General features: G+C 39.9%; 1 protein-coding gene across 1 annotated transcript in view; it reads right to left on the minus strand.

Moving 5' to 3' along the window:
- Positions 1-934: 934 nt before the first annotated feature.
- ACSM6 (acyl-CoA synthetase medium chain family member 6) overlaps positions 935-13625 on the minus strand; it is a 77996-nt gene continuing 65305 nt past the window's right edge. Inside the window, exons 9-10 of the mRNA XM_053557765.1 lie at positions 11968-12069; positions 935-1208 (exon numbers count right to left, since the gene is read on the minus strand). Of these exons, the coding sequence (XP_053413740.1) occupies positions 1047-1208; positions 11968-12069 (264 nt within the window). The 3' untranslated portion in view covers positions 935-1046. The remainder of the gene's footprint in view (positions 1209-11967; positions 12070-13625) is intronic.

The raw sequence follows: 13625 nt of genomic DNA on the forward strand, positions 1-13625 counted from the left end.
TGCACAGCAATGACAAAGAATGGACTATTGATACATATAGCAACATAGATGAATCTCCTAGTCATGAATTTGTGAGAAAGAACACAGACGCAAAGGAGTACATACTGCATGATTCTATTTCTATGAAGTTTAGGAAAAGGCGAAATGAATCCATAGTTTAGAAGTCAGAATACTGGTCATTGCTGGATTGGTGGTGGTGCTCACAGTAAAAATTGAGACCAGTTAGAGGCTAAGGAAAGTATTTCATTCACTGCTATGTGATAGGGAGCATACAAAGGAGAGTGACTTCTTGAGCAAAATTTTCTTGGGATTTTTTAATTGGGTCAAGGATTAGGGTGGGGAAAAAGTGGGAAAGCCAGTTTGCTGACTCAGGTCCCAGAAGCAATGGCATCTAATATTAATAAATCTTCCTAGAGCCTAGATCTTTGATTTCTATTTCTGAACATTCCTGTGATTTTTGTGGTCAGGAAGCTTTGAATCAGGATGGCCCATGGAATTTGCCTATAGCCATCTTTTACTTGGAATTGATCACGTCTTGGAATTTCTTCTACTTTTCTCAATCCCTGACACTCTCTTTAGGCACAGAAATTCAGTTCAACGTTTACAAAAGAAGTACAGTTTCATAGAGATATGAGGAGATAAGAGAGCTCAGGATGCTGGAAGTATCCTATATCTAGATCTAGAAGGTGCCAGGGGTTTATATGCGTGTAAAAATTCATTCAGCTGTTAGTATAAGATTATTATACTAATACTCAATTAAAATTTAAAAATGAATTTACATAAATATATTTAATTACAGAGAAAAATATTTATATTATATTGTTGAGTGAAAATGTAAGTTATGCTCTAGCATTTCTCCTGAACTCACTTCTACTAAAAATAAATGTTTTTTTGTATGTAAGAAGAAAAGGAGACTAGAGAGTATATTCCAATATGAGAGTGTGCATAAGTTTTATTTTTTATTCTTTTTGTTTGTTAAATTTTCTATAATTCCAATGTATCTGAGGCAGTCCAGACAATTATTTAAACTCCTGCAGCCCTCAGGCTCAGTAGCAGTAACCATGGCATTCACCACCTCTGACCAGGGCATCAGCATCACCATCAGCTCTACCAGTCAGCCAAAAGTAGCCATCTTCATCCATGATCCCTCGGTCCCCTGTGAGGTAAAACATGTGGCTTCTTGCTGAAGCATATTCCTCCCAGCTCACCTGATAGAATAACAAATTCAGAAGCCCCACTTTACTTCACTTTCACAATCATTTAATACTATGAATTGAGCACTGTGGCTAGCCTCAAAGGGAGATGGGGGAAAAAATAACACAAGATGCTCACACTCCAGGGACTCCCCACATAGACAACCCTCAAAACACACAGAGATCTTTGCTTGGTCATCTCTCTTAATCTCAGTTCCTCCCCGCCTCATCCAGAAGGAAATAGGAATAAAGATGGTACTTTACTCAGAGGTTTGCTCTGAGGCAATCCAAGCATAGTATTTAGCGTAGGGCCAGGTCCAGCATGTGTAAGAAATGCTCGCTACTATTTTCTTAGGCTCATCATTCATAAAAATGCAATCAGGGCTCCCTGTCTTTGAATTGTGCCTTTTATTTTCACACTGCCCATGACTAAAATTCCATGACTGACATTTAACTTTAATTTAAAGTTCTTACACTGGAAACATAAGAATGCACAAAAGTTCTTTTGTGCAAAAAGAACAAAAGACCCTTTGCCTGAAGCTGGCCCCTTTCGCTTAGTCATTCGAATGTCTGCAGATTCTACAGTATTTGACTTTAACTGCCATAGAAATTACATGAAAGATTTGTTCAAATTCTTAGATTTAATGAGCAATCTGCTTATTAAAGTTCTAATGAATTTTAGTAAAACACTATGTAAGCAACTCATTCTCAAATAGCCCAATAATCCCAATAGGTATATAAGATATCTGTATCTCTTCTGTGGAATCTCCTTCTTATGGGTGAGGTTTTGTTTTTTTTTTTCGAGACAGAGTTTCACTATGTTGTCCTCGGTAGAGTGCTATAGTGTCACCGCTCACAGCAACCTCAAACTCTTAGGCTCAAGCAATTCTCTTGCCTCAGCCTCCCAAGTAGCTGAGACTACAGGCACCTGCCACAATGCCCGGCTATTTTTTGTTATAGTTGTCATTGTTGTTTAGATGGCCTGGGCTGGGTTTGAACCCTCCACCTTCAGTGTATGTGGCTGGCGCTGTAACCACTGTGCTACAGGCGCCGAGCCCATACACTGTCTTTTCTTTTTTTTAATTGACATGAATTTTTATAATTCCTATCTCTCTGCTGAAATGTTGCCTCTTTTTCCACTTGAGTCTTTTAACACATTAGTCATAGTTATTTTGAACTCCCCCCCCATCTGATACCGGTTGCTGTGTCTCGTGGGAAGGTGTTTGTTCTTGTTTTGTTTTATTTTGGTTTTGGCATGCTTCGTAACCACTGTGCCATGGGTGCCGAGCCAAGATTTTTTAAAATCTCAGTGTATTTAGATTGTCTTGTCAATGTTTGGCAATAACAAGCATTATTCTCTTATAGAAATTTGTAATATTAAAATATTAATTTTTTTTTGTTTAGGTCTTAACTCAAAAACTCTGTAAAAAATTCTCGAAGAGGCATTTAAAGAGTTAATAAGGATGCTGATTGAAGCAGTATTTACAACATAAAACGCTGGAAATAACCAAAATTTCCAACAATAGTGGATATGTTAAAAAGGATCATAATACTTCATTTGATAGGAGACTGTGAAATTAAAAATGCTATCACATAAGATGATATACTAATATCTGAAGATCGTAAGTTTGAAAAAGCAGATTTCACAACAGCAGACTGAATGTAATCTCAATTTTATAAAATAATATATATGCATAAAAATGATAAAGGTATACACCCTCCAAATGTTAACAGTGGATAATAAGAGTCGCATTATGAGGGAAAAGAATTTTCTTCTTTGGTCTCCTTCTATATTTTTCAAAGTTTTCTATATTGAACATAAGTCAGTTTTATTATTAGAAAAGGCCAAATAAATAAAAAATATATTTTAAAATAAGTAAAAGAAAGCTTTCTTTTATAGAAAAAAATGGATAGTCCTGGCTGGGCACGGTAGCTCACGCTTGTGATCCTAACACTCTGGGAGGCTGAGGCAGGTGGACAAGCCTGAGCTCAGGAGTTTGATCCCAGCCTGAGCAAGAGTGAGACCCCATCTCTACTAAATATAGAAAAACTAGCTGAGCACTGTGGCAGGTGTCTGTAGTCCCAGCTACTCAGGAGGCTGAGACAAGAAGATCACTCTAGCTCAAGAGTTTGAGGTTGCTGTGAGCTATAATGCCATGGTACTCTACCTGGGAAGACAGAATGAGATTCTATCTCAAAAAAAAAAAAAATATGGACAGCCCTTTTCTATAGGACAGTGCAACTTAATTGATGTATAACAAATGGCAGTTTGAACATCACCATTTTGTACCCCCATTTTAATAATTGATTAAGAAAAGAATTATCTATGGACGATGAATTCATCATGTCAAAGTTAATTGGAGAATAGAATATTCGGAGTCTCAAATTGTTTCCCCAAAGATTCTTTACTAATTAAAAAGGGGGAAAATATACCTATGTAATGAAGAGAAATGGCAGCTACCTCTTGAACCAAAGGATCAAAATTATTAGCACCCAAGTTGAGACAATACAGTGTTTCCTGATATCAGAAAACAAGACATATCTGTCACCTATGTAATATTCTTGCAAAAAATATCTATCTTGAATTTCATTATAAGGAAATAATAGATGAATCTAGGCAAACATAAGAAGCCTCTACTCTTTAAAAATGTCTGAGTCACAGAGGCGGAGCAAGATGGCAGCTGAGTAACAGCTTCCTTGCATCTGGGCACCGTGAGTCTGGGGATATAGGACTCCAGGCATCTCTGGCTGGTGGGATCTGCCTATCATCACCCCTGAGAGGATACAGGGAGTCAGCGAGAGACTTCTGGACCCCAAGAGGAGGACTAAAACAGTGGAAAACCGGCAAGTGGTCGCGTGTGTTCAATTCGTCTAAACCCGCCCGCAACTGTAAGTTCAGTAGCAGCGAGACTAAAAACCAGAAAGGCCTTACCTGTGAACTGTTTTGGTGTCTTTGGACTTGGCACTCAGCTGAACTGCCTTGGGGAGAGCCTGAGTGGGAGCGCGGAGAACTTTGGCCTTTGTCTAGGGCCCCAGTCTGAGCCGCTGAGCCAGACGGAGCTAATAGTATTTGGCTCTGGGTCACAGGCAGACATTGTGAGCGATCTGCCCTGGCAAGCTCCGCCCTCAGGGTCGCAGAGCTGGAATTGGGTGGGAGCTGGTAAGCCAGTGACCAAGTAGCCTAAGGGCGGGGTCTGAGCCGCCTTGCAGCCCTAAACCTCGGGGGCAGAGGGAGACCAGTTTTGACACACAGGGTAAGTGGATAGCCACTTCAGCAGTGATTCCAGCGACAAGCACTTCCCTGAGAAAGCTTCTGCTCAGTAAGTGAACAAGTTCAAAGTGCCTTTTAAGTGGGCTGAAGAGAGATTTAGGGTGTCTACCTGCTGGGGTTTGAGAAACTAGCAGCCTCCAGTCGTATCAGAACTGTGATTAACATCTCATACCCCAGAAGACCACGTGTTGCCCAGACAATATTCAATAACATATACATACTGCTTTGTTTTTGGTTGTGTTTTTTTTTGGTTTGGTTGTTTTTTTTTGTTTATTTTGATGTTGTGGATTGTTGTTTTGTTTTTTAAGTTCAACCTTTTCCATGCAGATCCTTTTTCTTTCTCAATTTTTCTAGTTTAATTATAATTTCCCATCGCTGCCTATTTCAATAATTAGAACTTCATTTTTGTTAGTGTTTCTACCACTATTATTTGGTTTTTCCAGCCAATTTTATCCTGTAAAGTTTTCTGTTTGCTTGTTTTGGTTCGATTTATAGCATTTTTGTCTTTCCTCTCTACTTGGTGGAGGTGGGGTACTGTGTCTGATCAGGTTAGCAAAGAGCTGCTGACCTCAAGGGAACCACCCAACTGGGCACCCCCAGAAGGTGCTTTTTTTTTAAGGTTGTATCAAAGTACCCTACTGTACACTTATATTGCTCTGTCTCCCTCTTTCTGTGCCTCTCTTCTTTTTGTCAATATTCCTTTTACCCACCCCCTCTCCTTACTCTATTTTTTTAATCTTATCACTTGGTCCTCCTTTCTTTCATCCCTTTTTTGCTCTTAAACCTTCTCACCCTTCTGGTCCTGTAACCCTTAGTCCACAGGCACGAGAACTTAAAGAGCAAGAGGAAGTGAAAGGAAAATTAGGGCAAGGAAACAGATAAAAGAAATCACCCATGAGGAAGAATCAGCAGAAAACTCCACGGAACATGAAGAACCAGTCCAGAACAACCCCGCCAAGGGACCATGAGGTAGCTACTGCAGAGGATTCCACCTATACAGAAATGTTAGGAATGACAGAAAGGGAATTTAGAATACACATGTTGAAAACAATGAAAGAAATGATGGAAACAATGAAGGAAACTGCTAATAAAGTGGAAAATAACCAAAAGGAAATCCAAAAACAGAATCAAATCAGAGATGAACGATATGAAGAATATAAAAAGGATATAGCAGAGCTGAAGGAAATGAAACAGTCAATCAGGGAACTTAAAGATGCAATGGAAAGTATCAGCAACAGGTTAGACCATGCAGAAGAAAGAATTTCAGAGGTAGAAGACAAAGTTTTTGAGATAACTCAGATAGTAAAAGAGGCAGAAAAGAAGAGAGAGAAAGCAGAACGTTCACTGTCAGAATTATGGGACTTTATGAAGCGTTCCAACATACGAGTGATAGGAATCCCAGAAGGGGAAGAAGAATGCCCCAGAGGAATGGAAGCCATACTAGAGAATATTATAAAAGAAAATTTCCCAAATATCACCAAAGATTCTGACACACTGCTTTCAGAGGGCTATCGGACCCCAGGTCGCCTCAACTCTAACCGAGCTTCTCCAAGACACATTGTGATGAACCTGTCCAAAGTCAAGACAAAAGAAAAGATTCTGCAAGCTGCCAGGAATAAGCGCCAGTTGACCTACAGGGGCAAATCCATCAGAGTGACCGCAGACTTCTCTAATGAAACTTTCCAAGCAAGAAGACAATGGTCATCTACCTTTAATCTACTTAAACAGAACAATTTCCAGCCCAGAATTCTGTACCCTGCTAAGCTAAGCTTCAAAATTGACAGAGAAATCAAATCATTTACGGATATACAAACATTGAGGAAATTCGCCACAACAAGACCAGCTCTACGGGAAATACTTCAACCTGTTCTGCACACCCACAATGGATCAGCAGGAAAGTAAGAACTCAGAAATTAAAGGACAGAACCAAACCTCCACACTGGTGCAAAAGGTAAAACTAAGCAATGGACTCTCACCAAATAAGACGAATAGAATACTACCACACTTATCAATTATCTCAATAAATGTTAATGGCTTGAATTCCCCACTGAAGAGACATAGATTGGTTGACTGGATTAAAAAACACAAGCCATCCATTTGCTGTCTGCAAGAAACACACCTGGCTTCAAAAGACAAATAAAAGCTCCGAGTCAAGGGTTAGAAGACAACTTTTCAGGCAAATGGAATTCAGAAGAAAAGAGGAGTTGCAATCTTATTTTCAGATTCATGTGGATTTAAAGCAACTAAAGTCAAAAAAGACAAAGATGGTCACTTTATATTGGTCAAGGGAAAAATACAACAAGAAGACATTTCAATTCTAAATATCTATGCACCCAATTTAAATGCTCCCAGATTCTTGAAACAGACCTTACTCAGTCTGAGCAATATCATATCTGATAATACCATAATAACTGGGGACCTTAACACTCCTCTTACAGAGCTGGACAGATCCTCTAAACAGAAATTAAACAAGGATTTAAGAGACTTAAATGAGACCCTAGAACAACTGTGCTTGATAGACGCATATAGAACACTCCATCCCAAAGATAAAGAATATACATTCTTCTCATCACCCCATGGAACATTCTCCAAAATTGATCATATCCTGGGACACAAAACAAATATCAACAGAATCAAAAGAATTGAAATTTTACCTTGTATCTTCTCAGACCATAAGGCACTAAAGGTGGAACTCAACTCTAACAAAAATGCTCGACCCCACGCAAAGGCATGGAAATTAAACAATCTTCTGTTGAATAACAGATGGGTGCAGGAAGAAATAAAACAGGAAATCATTAACTTCCTTGAGCATAACAACAATGAAGACACAAGCTACCAAAACCTGTGGGATACTGCAAAAGCAGTTTTGAGAGGAAAATTCATCACTTTAGATGCCTACATTCGAAAAACAGAAAGAGAGCACATCAACAATCTCACAAGAGATCTTACGGAATTGGAAAAAGAAGAACAATCTAAGCCTAAACTCAGTAGAAGAAAAGAAATATCCAAAATCAAATCAGAGATCAATGAAATTGAAAACAAAAGAATCATTCAGAAAATTAATGAAACAAGGAGTTGGTTTTTTGAAAAAATAAATAAAATAGATAAACCATTGGCCAGACTAACGAGGAATAGAAAAGTAAAATCTCTAGTAACCTCAATCAGAAATGATAAAGGGGAAATAACAACTGATCCCACAGAGATACAAGAAATCATCTCTGAATACTACCAGAAACTCTATGCCCAGAAATTTGACAATGTGAAAGAAATGGATCAATATTTGGAGTCACACCCTCTCCCTAGACTCAGCCAGGAAGAAATGGAGCTCCTGAACAGACCAATTTGAAGCACTGAGATCAAAGAAACAATAAAAAAGCTTCCAACCAAAAAATGCCCTGGTCCAGATGGCTTTACTCCAGAATTCTATCAAACCTTCAAGGAAGAGCTTATTCCTGTACTGCAGAAATCATTCCAAAAAATTGAGGAAGAAGGAATCTTCCCCAACACATTCTATGAAGCAAACATCACCCTGATACCAAAACCAGGAAAAGACCCAAACAAAAAGAAGAATTTCAGACCAATCTCACTCATGAACATAGACGCAAAAGCTCTCAACAAAATCCTAGCCAATAGATTACAGCTTATCATCAAAAAAGTCATTCATCATGATCAAGTAGGCTTCATCCCAGGGATGCAAGGCTGGTTTAACATATGCAAGTCTATAAACGTTATCCACCATATTAACAGAGGCAAAAATAAAGATCACATGATCCTCTCAATAGATGCAGAAAAAGCATTTTATAAAATCCAGCATCCTTTTCTAATTAGAACACTGAAGAGTATAGGCATAGGTGGCACATTTCTAAAACTGATTGAAGCTATCTATGACAAACCCACAGCCAATATTTTACTGAATGGAGTAAAACTGAAAGCTTTTCCTCTTAGAACTGGAACCAGACAAGGTTGTCCTCTGTCACCTTTACTATTCAATGTAGTGCTGGAAGTTCTAGCCAATACAATTAGGCAAGACAAGGAAATAAAGGGAATCCAAATGGGAGCAGAGGAGGTCAAACTCTCCCTCTTTGCTGATGACATGATCTTATACTAAGAGAACCCCAAAGACGCAACCACAAGACTCCTAGAAGTCATCAAAAAATATAGTAATGTTTCAGGATATAAAATCAATGTCCACAAGTCAGTAGTCTTTGTGTACACCAATAACAGTCAAGATGAGAAGCTAATTAAGGACACAACTCCCTTCACCATAGTCTCAAAGAAAATGAAATACCTAGGAATATACCTAACGAAGGAGGTGAAGGACCTCTATAAAGAAAACTATGAACTCCTCAGAAAGGAAATAGCAGAGGATATTAACAAATGGAAGAACATACCATGCTCATGGATGGGAAGAATCAACATTGTTAAAATGTCTATACTTCCCAAAGCAATCTACCTATTCAATGCCATTCCTATCAAAATACCAACGTCGTACTTTCAAGATTTGGAAAAAATGATTCTGTGTTTTGTATGGAACCAGAAAAAACCCCGTATAGCTAAGGCAGTTCTCTGTAACAAAAATAAAGCTGGGGGCATCAGCATACCAGATTTTAGTCTGTACTACAAAGCCATAGTGCTCAAGACAGCATGGTACTGGCACAAAAACAGAGACATAGACACTTGGAATCGAATTGAAAACCAAGAAATGAAACTAACATTTTACAACCACCTAATCTTTGATAAACCAAACAAGAACATACCTTGGGGGAAAGACTCACTATTCAATAAATGGTGTTGGGAGAACTGGATGTCTACATGCAAAAGACTGAAACTGGACCCACACCTTTACCCACTCACAAAAATTGATTCAAGATGGATAAAGGACTTAAACTTAAGGCATGAAACAATAAAAATCGTCAAAGAAAGCATAGGAAAAACACTGGAAGATATTGGCCTGGGGAAAGACTTCATGAAGAAGACTGCCATGGCAATTGCAACAACAACAAAAATAAACAAATGGGACTTCATTAAACTGAAAAGCTTCTGTACAGCTAAGGAGACAATAACCAAAGCAGAGAGACAACCCACACAATGGGAAAGGATATTTGCATATTTTCAATCAGACAAAAGCTTGATAACTAGCATCTATAGAGAACTCAAATTAATCCACATGAAAAAAGCCAACAATCCCTTATATCAATGGGCAAGAGACGTGAATAGAACTTTCTCTAAAGACGACAGACGAATGGCTAACAAACACACGAAAAAATGTTCATCATCTCTATATATTAGAGAAATGCAAATCAAAACATCCCTGAGATATCATCTAACCCCAGTGAGAATGGCCCACATCACAAAATCTCAAAACTGCAGATGCTGGTGTGGATGTGGAGAGAAGGGAACACTTTTACACTGCTGGTGGGACTGCAAAATAGTACAACCTTTCTGGAAGGAAGTATGGAGAAACCTCAAAGCACTCAACCTAGACCTCCCATTCGATCCTGCAATCCCATTACTGGGCATCTACCCAGAAGGAAAGAAATCCTTTTATCATAAGGACACTTGTACTAGACTGTTTATTGCAGCTCAATTTACAATCGCCAAAATGTGGAAACAGCCTAAATGCCCACCAACCCAGGAATGGATTAACAAGCTGTGGTATATGTATACCATGGAATACTATTCAGCTATTAAAAAAAATGGAGACTTTACATCCTTCGTATTAACCTGGATGGACGTGGAAGACATTATTCTTAGTAAAGCATCACAAGAATGGAGAAGCATGAATCCTATGTACTCAATTTTGATATGAGGACAATTAATGACAATTATGGTCATGGGGGGGAAACAGAGGGAAGGAGGGAGGTGGGTGGGGCCTTGGTGTGTGTCACACTTTATGGGGGCAAGTCATGATTGCAAGAGGGACTTTACCTAACAATTGCAATCAGTGTAACCTGGCTTATTGTACCCTCAATGAATCCCCAACAATAAAAAAAAAAAAAAATAAAGAAGAAACACAAGAGATGATCTCTCTCTACCATGTTAAAAATACAATAATAAGGGAGCCTTTTGAAAATAGAAAAACGGCTCTCACCAGGTACCAAATCTGCTGGTACCTTGATTTTGGACTTCCCAATCTCCAGAACTGTGAGGAATAAATGTTTAATGTTTAAAACAAACAAAAAAAAAAAATGTCTGAGTCATGAAAAACAAAGATAGTGGGACAATTTTAGATAAAAATGACTAAAGAAGTATGAGAACCCAAATGAATGGATGAACCTTGATTGAATTTTGGATTTTCATAAGCTCTAAAACACATTTGAGTATAATTGAGAAAGTATAAATATGAACTATATACTAGGTAATAGTAAAGAATTATTTTTAATTTTCTTAGCAGTGATGATGTTGAGGATTAAGGATTTTCTTATTCTTAGGAGAGTCATGCTAAAATCTTAGAGCAACATATCGTGATATCTGCGCTTACTCCCTTCATCAAAATGGACAAATACAAAGTTAATGAGGAACAATCTTAAAAATAGGTGAACTCAGTGTAACGTGGCTTATTGTACCCTCAGCGAATCCCCAACAATAAAAAAAAAAAAAGAGGGCGGCGCCTGTGGCTCAGTCGGTAAGGCGCCGGCCCCATATACCGAGGGTGGTGGGTTCAAACCTGGCCCCGGCCAAACTGCAACCAAAAAATAGCTGGGCGTTGTGGCGGGTGCCTGTAGTCCCAGCTACTCGGGAGGCTGAGGCAAGAGAATGGGCTTAAGCCCAGGAGTTGGAGGTTGCTGTGAGCTGTGTGAGGCCACAGCACTCTACTGAGGGCCATAAAGTGAGACTCTGTCTCTACAAAAAAAAAAAAAAAAAAAGTTAAAAAAAAAAGAAGGGGCGGCGCCTGTGGCTCAGTGAGTAGGGCGCCGGCCCCATATGCCGAGGGTGGAGGGTTCAAACCCAGCCCCGGCCAAACTGCAACCAAAAAATAGCTGGGCGTTGTGGCGGGCGCCTGTAGTCCCAGCTGCTCGGGAGGCTGAGGCAAGAGAATCGCGTAAGCCCAAGAGTTAGAGGTTGCTGTGAGCCGTGTGACGCCACGGCACTCTACCGAGGGTGGTACAGTGAGACTCTGTCTCTACAAAAAAAAAAAAAAAAAAAAGAAAGGGGCCGGGTAGTAAGAGTATTAGCTAGCTACAGGCTTACAAAAAGAAATACGAATTTGACCCTTATTGTCTTAAAAATTTGGTTTTTGTAGGAAATAAATACTTTGGAATTTGACAAAAGCTAAAAATAAACCACCATCCTCCCCCCCCCAAAAAAAGGTGAACACCTGTAAGAGACATACAGCTAGGTGTTCATTGCGCTATTATGTCATCATTGTTTTGTAGATTTGAAAATTTGCAAAATTAAAAGTTGAGGCAAAAGTATTTGGAGACTCATAAAGTACCCTGTATGTTTACTAACCACGAACTTTATGGCCATCTTGTATTTAGAAAAAAATAGAATTCCCCTTACCATGTGTGGACAGTACACAGAGGCAGGCTGGTTTTGTGTTATACAGATTGCAATATTTCCTTCTTCCCCCACAGGTAGTGTATTTAAGTTTTCATCCACAATCTGAAATCAAGTAAATTGTTAAGGACTTTTCCTTATAAACCATTTGTTCTCAAAATACCACGAGATCTGAAATTCAAGGCTACTCTCTCCATTCAACATGCTGGGAAATTGCTTGGTTATATACCTAGACACTGGGTCCTACAAGAGGCAGGATGGTTTAGTGGACTTTGTGAGGGTTTCAGAGGTGGAAAGATCTGGGTATGGTTCTTCACTCTGTCTCTTTTGACCCCAAGAATATTGGATTCTTTACCTTTCTGAATCTCAATTTCCTTATCTAGAAAATTGGAGCTTTCAAAATGTACCTTCTACATAGCTTTGTTGTGAGGATTGAATAAGAAGATATGGGTAAGGGCCTCCGTGCCTGGTTAGTTCAAAATTATGAGAAAACCAGTTTCTAGGTAAGGCCTTTCAAACTGGAATAGTTAGCTATTTAATTTATATTTCTTTCTTTTTTTGTGAGACAGAGTCTCACTATGTTGCCCTGGGTAGAGTGCCATGGCGTCACAGCTCGTAGCAACCTCAAGGTCTTGGGCTTAAATAATTCCTTGCCTCAGTCTCCCAAGTAGCTGGGACTACAGGCACCTGCCACAATGCCCAGCTATTTTTTGGTTGCTGTTGTCATTGTTGTTTGGCTGGCCCAGGCTGGAACCCGTCAGCTCCGGTGTATATGGCTGGTGCCCTAACCGCTGGTCTACGGGTGCTGAGCCTAATTTATATTTCTTAATATTTCTTATGGGAAAAGAGATAAAAAGAACATGAAAATTTAAAAACAGATTTGGCAGTTTTGTAACAGTTTGAGAAGTGGTGCTATTTTTTCCTATTAAGGATTAGATGGCAGGTCAGGAGTAAGTAAAATACAAAAATATTGATTCATTAGCGAGGGGGCGGAGCAAGATGGCAGCCGAGTAACAGCTTCCTTGCATCTGGGCACCGTGAGTCTGGGGAGATAGGACTCCAGGCATCTCTGGCTGGTGGGAACTGCCTATCATCACTCCTATGAGGATACAGGGAGTCAGCGAGAGACTTCTGGACCCCAAGAGGAGGACTAAAACAGTGGAAAACCGGCAAGTGGTCGCGTGTGTTCAACCCGTCTAAACCCGCCCACAACTGTAAGTTCAGTAGCAGCGAGACTGCAAACCAGAAAGGCTTACCTGTGAACTGTTTTGATGTCCTTGGACTTGGCACTGAGTTGAACTGCCTTGGGGAAGGCCTGAGTGGGAGTGCGGAGAACTTTGGCCGTTGTCTAGGGCCCCAGTCTGAGCCGCTGAGCCAGACGGAGCTAATAGTGTTTGGTGGTGGGTCACACGGATCCATTGTCAGTGATCTGCCCCGGCAAGCTCCGCCCTCAGGGTCACAGAGCTAGAAACGGGTGGGAGCTGGTAACCCAGCAACCAAGTAGCCTAAGGGTGGGGTCTGAGCCGCCTTGCAGCCCTAACCCTCAGGGGCAGAGTGAGACCGGTTTTGGCACACTGAGTAAGTGGATAGCCACTTCAGCAGCGATTCCAGCGAGAAAGCTGGGAAAGCTTCTGCTCAGCAAGTTTACAAGTTCAAAGTGC

This window comes from Nycticebus coucang, chromosome 12 (assembly GCF_027406575.1).
Source record: "Nycticebus coucang isolate mNycCou1 chromosome 12, mNycCou1.pri, whole genome shotgun sequence".
In the NCBI taxonomy this organism is placed as follows: domain Eukaryota; kingdom Metazoa; phylum Chordata; class Mammalia; order Primates; family Lorisidae; genus Nycticebus; species Nycticebus coucang.